Below are 5685 nucleotides of genomic sequence, written 5' to 3'. Positions count from 1 at the left end.
TCAAACCTCCAACGTCTTTATCAAAGTTTTTCCTGTATTGATTTGTACAACAGTGTGATTTATAGAATAAACAGTAAACTCAATATAAAAGATATTTTGTGGCGTTTATGAGAGTGTTTTTTGATGTTTTTAAGATGTATTATCACATTTTTGCACATTTGTAAACACTTTTCTTTCGCATATATTGGTTTATATTGTGCAATTCAAACAATTCATTAAATAATTTATCATTTCACGGTCAAACAAACCCAACATCTGCTTACAAAGACACTCATTGAACAAATAAAAGAGAAAAAAAATATTCAAGCAAAAATATGTGCATTGTCAAATTGCTTTCAAACCATTGTTATCTAATGTCAACAAACATTTATTTTAGCTGACAAGACAAAATGTTTATTAAAGACAACTAGTCTGTCGTGAAAGAGCATTTGCTATCAATTACAAGATGTAAATATTTTTTTCGCGTTCCAACTAACACAATTCGTTGGGAGAACAAGTGTTCCCTGCTTTGGCTAACTGCTATCTTTGGGCTAGTCCTTATTGGCAAAATGCTGTCTTGGGGTAGTCCTGGTTGGCTAAATGTGATCTTTGGTCGGTCCTTATTGACTAAATAATGTAAATAATGTCTTGGATTGGTCACGATTGCTTAATAGACGTTATCCGGAACACGGCACTTTTACCGTTTAGCTTTACCCGTCACAAAAGATTAGTCAACCAGTTTCGCTTATTTTCGAAGCTGTAACTGTAAAAATTCGTTTGTACTTAAGTTATTAGCTGGGAGAAACCGACATATTCTTTATTCAGGGGTAAGCTTATTGCTGTATTAGATTAGTCCTGATTTTCTTAGAAATATCCTCACCTAATGATGATTCGTTAAATGCTGTCTTTGTCTGGTTCTTATTGGTTGAATTATCTCTTGGACTAGTCCAGATTGGCTAATTGCTGTTTTGGGGTGGTCCCGATTGGGCAAATAAAGTGTTGGGTAGGAGATGTTTGACTGAAAGCTTATTTGCATAGATCCTTATTGGTTAATTCGTCGCTTGCTCTTTCTGATCATTACATTCATACTTTATGATACTTGTAAGATATCAAATGAGCATAAATAGAATTGTAGCTGTTATGTAAATGAGGATTTCTAACAGCCTCTCGATGAATGTACCTAAAATATATATGATTTTAAGCAAAAAACTCTTTTTGAAGAGAAAAAACTGGTTGACTTTTGAGCTCGACAGAACTTTCGTTTAATTTCTTACAAGCTCGAAGATAAATAAAATTATTGTAAGCGAATTGATCGATCCGGAGTTGAATTTTGAGCTTATTCTACTACTTATTTTTTAAAAAGTTAAATTTTGAGTATGAGTTCTTTGACAAGTTTTGTGACGGACAGATAGTCGGACGGACAGACATACTTGAGAAGTGATCTCTATATATCATCCCAACTATGTAGCAGACAACGCAAAAAGCAGACAAGAACGCTCACAAGCAATAAAACCAAAAACAATCCACCAAATAATTAACCAAAACAACAACAAAGAAACAGCATCAAAGAGAACGAAAAAAAAAACCCGCAACAAACAAAAAGGAACAACACAAAAAAATCACCCCCTAAAAAACTAAATAAAATCCACAAAACAAAGAAAATTAAGTTTACCCTACCTTTAATCAGTTGGCAGACACAAATTGGAAGTCCTATTTGTACGCATCGATAATAATAGCGGTGCAATGGAATTGAAATAATCCATTGACGTTGTAATACTTATCTGTTCTATTATAAAATTGCTGAAGATATTTAAGATTCTATAAATAGAAAAATGTTTGCCATAAACAGCTACTGATAATCAGTTTTGATATTTAATGAACTTTATACAATTATAGTACTATTGTACTGTTAAACATCAGACTAACGACCTTACTTAATACAAATAGTTGAAACCTAGAAGGCTAGGCCAAATATGTTATCTCAATACAATATATACCCTTTCACTACGTAAGCTTAGATACAACACTGCTTAAAACTATAAATGAAAAAAATCAAGTAAACAACATAAGAAGAATAGTTGAGATTTAATTTAGTTTCTTTTAATCTATACTCTATCTGCTATTACCGATTATTATTTACTCGATCCATGTTTTGTTTTGTTTGGTTTAATGGCACCTAAAAAGATTTCGGCGCCGAAATAGGACAGATGATTTTGGCTAACCCGGGTGTTACAAATTTTAAGCAGCACTAGGGGCCGAAACCACCTGAACTACTAGAGCTTAGAGATTCACAGACTCCAGTATTTGGAACAAATTTCGTAGCCTCTTACGATCACGCAGGGATAAATGGTGGCTGCAATCCCGATATATCAACCTTTTAAGCTATTCTTAACTCTTAACATGCTTGAACTAGACTTTAAGACTTTGCCAACAACATAGAGCAATGGCATCCGTGTCAGTCTGGTCAGGTTCAATACAAACTCATTGTATTTTGATATTGAAATCCCTTCAACTTTGAACAGACTGTGATATGCTTAAGGCAGGGCAAATCCATCCATTACAGATGCTAAGCATGTTAATTTGTTTAGTATGTTTCTATAAGTGTACCACAATCAGCAAAATAATATGGAAAATGTAGTTCTATGTGTAAAGTGAAAGCATGCTTGCTTTTCTAGATATGGTTATTTGTCAGCTAAGAACAACCCTTGCCTTTGCTCCATTACGTCGTAAATCATCTGGTAGCTTTCAATAAATACTTTAAAGCCAGTGAAATGGAGTACCACACTACATGCTGGTTTATACACTGCCAAATTTTACCTATTGACCCTAATTTAGTTTGTAATAAAATGCCTAAAAGATTTTCAAGTTTTGTGTTCCAGAAACAAATATTTTCTTTGACCTTACATATATAAATCCGTTAACGTTCATACATATTCACAGTAACACGTGTCTTATCATAATGACAAAATAATTTACACGCAAGCTATTGTTAAATGTTATGAAATATATTTAGATATTTAACAAATGTCATCACTAGTTTGATATCATATCTGTACTTTATTTGTATCGATCTTCACAATCTTATATATGTAACATTTTCTCTTTCCGAAATTTTGTCAAGCCCCTTAGATAGGTTTACTGTTTCTTTTAAACCGTCTTGAGGTATACAACTATGCTTGTTAATAACACAATTTTATTCATAGTAACACTGGTTCATAAAATACTTGTTTATAACAGCACTTGCTCATAACAATATAACATTTGTTCATAACAACCTTTCTTTACTTCAATAATAATGCATAACAACCTTACAGTCCTAAACCAAAGGTCAGTTTCTCTTGTCAGGTGTCAATATTAACCATATTTTTCCAGCAGCAACTCACGTATCCACTTTATATGTCAGAAATTGTTTCTTATTTAAGGACCAATTTTTGTAAACATGCAGTCATCAAAGAAATGGTTACGGAACATTGCAAGGTTTCAAACTTTTGAATCTTGAATCTAAAACATTCCAACAGAATTTATTGGGTAAGCTGTTTACATAACTATAAAAAAGGTGATTTAGACAAAATTAATTTCTAGTATTTTTATTCAATCTGTGCTGTGCAGTTTACATTTCAAAATATGAATAACTATGATATATTCATTGATGATTATTTGTCGTCTGATGACAATAGTGAATATGTGATCTTTCGTGAAAGTACATACTATAATTAGAGTTATGATTAACCTATATTTGTTTCTAGTTTGAGATAAAATTTGTTGCAAAAGTAAGTCGAACAATGAGACAAATTTGTAATCTGAGATCATTATTGAAGGTCAAAAACGAGAAACCGATGAAGATAAGAGATTATAGGTAGGTGCTATAAGATGAGCTGTTGATACCAGTCATTGTACTGAATTGGAAAAAAATGAAAACTGTTTTGGCACTATTTACAATTATAGGTATGATTTTGTTACTTTTTCAATTTATTTATCAAAATCATGATGCAATTGTGGATTTTTTGTTCTACATCAAATTACATAAACCAAATTATTTTGATTCTTTACCGCACAAAAGGCCATTATTTTTTATTGTGAAGTACTTTTGTATATCAATTTCTAAGTTTTATTGCTTTATATACTGATTATACCACGTGACTTTTTGCCATCAGCATGGGGCAGAAAAACTAAAAGAAAAAGCGAGCTTGTATAAAAATAATGTAAAATATTTAAAAACATTATGAAAGAAATTGCTACGTAGACCGGCTTAAGGCCTCCTGACCTTGCTTACATTTTCCCAAACTGTATTTCAGCTGCGGCAGCGGCATTTGATTGCTTTGGAAGAAACAACTCATGTGCAAATTCCCATGTAAAATGTGACACAGGATACGATCCTTTCTGTGAACACTTTCCTGGTCCAATGGGCATGCGTGTTGGAATATGCACCTGCGATAAAGGTAGGACCATGTTCTTAAAAATCATCTTTTTTCTTATAAATATGTATAAAATAATGTAAATAATTCTAATTATTAACTTTAATGTGATATACTGATTTGCAATGTATACCTTGATAATATAATCATCTCTGTGCTTTTATTTTGAGATTGCACCTCTGCAGCTGACTGCTCAAACACAGGTGCCGACGGTTGCCCTCCTATGGCACATCCGGCTTGCGATGCTGTACATCACGTCTGTCATTGCTTTGGACCTCACGTATGTACAAACTTGTAGTTAACAATGTCAATAATTGCAGATTTATAATTTGCATTTTTCAATATCGTCGTGAAATTATTGAATCCGAGATTCAGAAATTAATTGTTAAACATGGGCGCGACTAATAACATCAGTAAATTTTTATGATTGATAATTTAATGTTGTTTTGTTTTACAATCAATGAGATACGAAAAGTGCAATTATTGACCAGGGTCTTTATGAAACAAAACAATGCACCAGTCGTTGACATTCTGCCCTATGATATAATAATGGTCGGACTCATGCATGTTTTCCATTTAAAAGCATGTCTAAGTAGAATTGCAATAATCTTCTAAAATGTGCAAAAAGTGGAAATAACAATTCATAGTCTAGCTTGGCACATTTGATTGGACTTAATTAGCAAGAACATTGACATGTTACTGTCTTCAACACAAACAGCGGATATATCAACTGGTTTAAACAAACAAAGTCTCTGCTGATTTCCCTAGGAGTCAAGGAGCTTAGGTTAGAAAGGAATGATGTATAATTAAAGTTTAAGCCCTATGTTTTGTTTATATTTGTCAATCTTTCCATTTCAGACTAGACCACCACATTTCGAAAACGAGTCATCATAAAAGCTTTTGTAAAACAACTAAACCAATTTGCAATAAAATTTCAAATCTGAATTGCCATCAGCAGTTTTATTTTACATGTAAATATATGCAATTTTCCAACGGTTAGTGTTGCTTCAATGTAATGACATGTATAATGTATAAGAAGATATCTTGAGGTCCAAGTTAAGCAAAACGTCAAATGCAGCGAATAAAATTGTTGCAGAATTTTATTGAACAAGAAATACTTTAATTAAGTGTACAATGCCTACATTACAACTGTTAATTTTCTCATTCCGGTGTGGCGTGAATTTTGTCAGACCCGTGAGAAACGTAAGACTTTACGTTCTGCGCATGCGCAGGTAGTTGTCGGACGGGGCCGTGAGAAATGTAAGACTTTCTGGTACAATTGTGTGTTAAC

At 32.8% G+C, this 5685-nt stretch overlaps 1 protein-coding gene across 1 annotated transcript; it reads left to right on the top strand.

Moving 5' to 3' along the window:
- Positions 1-3799: 3799 nt before the first annotated feature.
- On the top strand, positions 3800-5339 carry LOC132720182 (uncharacterized). The gene is made up of 4 exons (XM_060704224.1): positions 3800-3924; positions 4275-4418; positions 4565-4674; positions 5253-5339. Exons 1-4 carry the CDS (start codon positions 3891-3893, stop codon positions 5286-5288), a joined length of 324 nt encoding a protein of 107 aa, XP_060560207.1. The 5' UTR covers positions 3800-3890; the 3' UTR covers positions 5289-5339.
- The last annotated feature ends 346 nt before the right edge of the window (positions 5340-5685 follow it).

The sequence above is a fragment of the Ruditapes philippinarum genome, unplaced genomic scaffold (assembly GCF_026571515.1).
Source record: "Ruditapes philippinarum isolate M1 unplaced genomic scaffold, ASM2657151v2 ctg4290_1_1_1_1, whole genome shotgun sequence".
NCBI lineage: Eukaryota > Metazoa > Mollusca > Bivalvia > Venerida > Veneridae > Ruditapes > Ruditapes philippinarum.
Note: the sequence above shows the minus strand (reverse complement) of the source record. Positions and strands in the feature narration are given on the sequence as shown.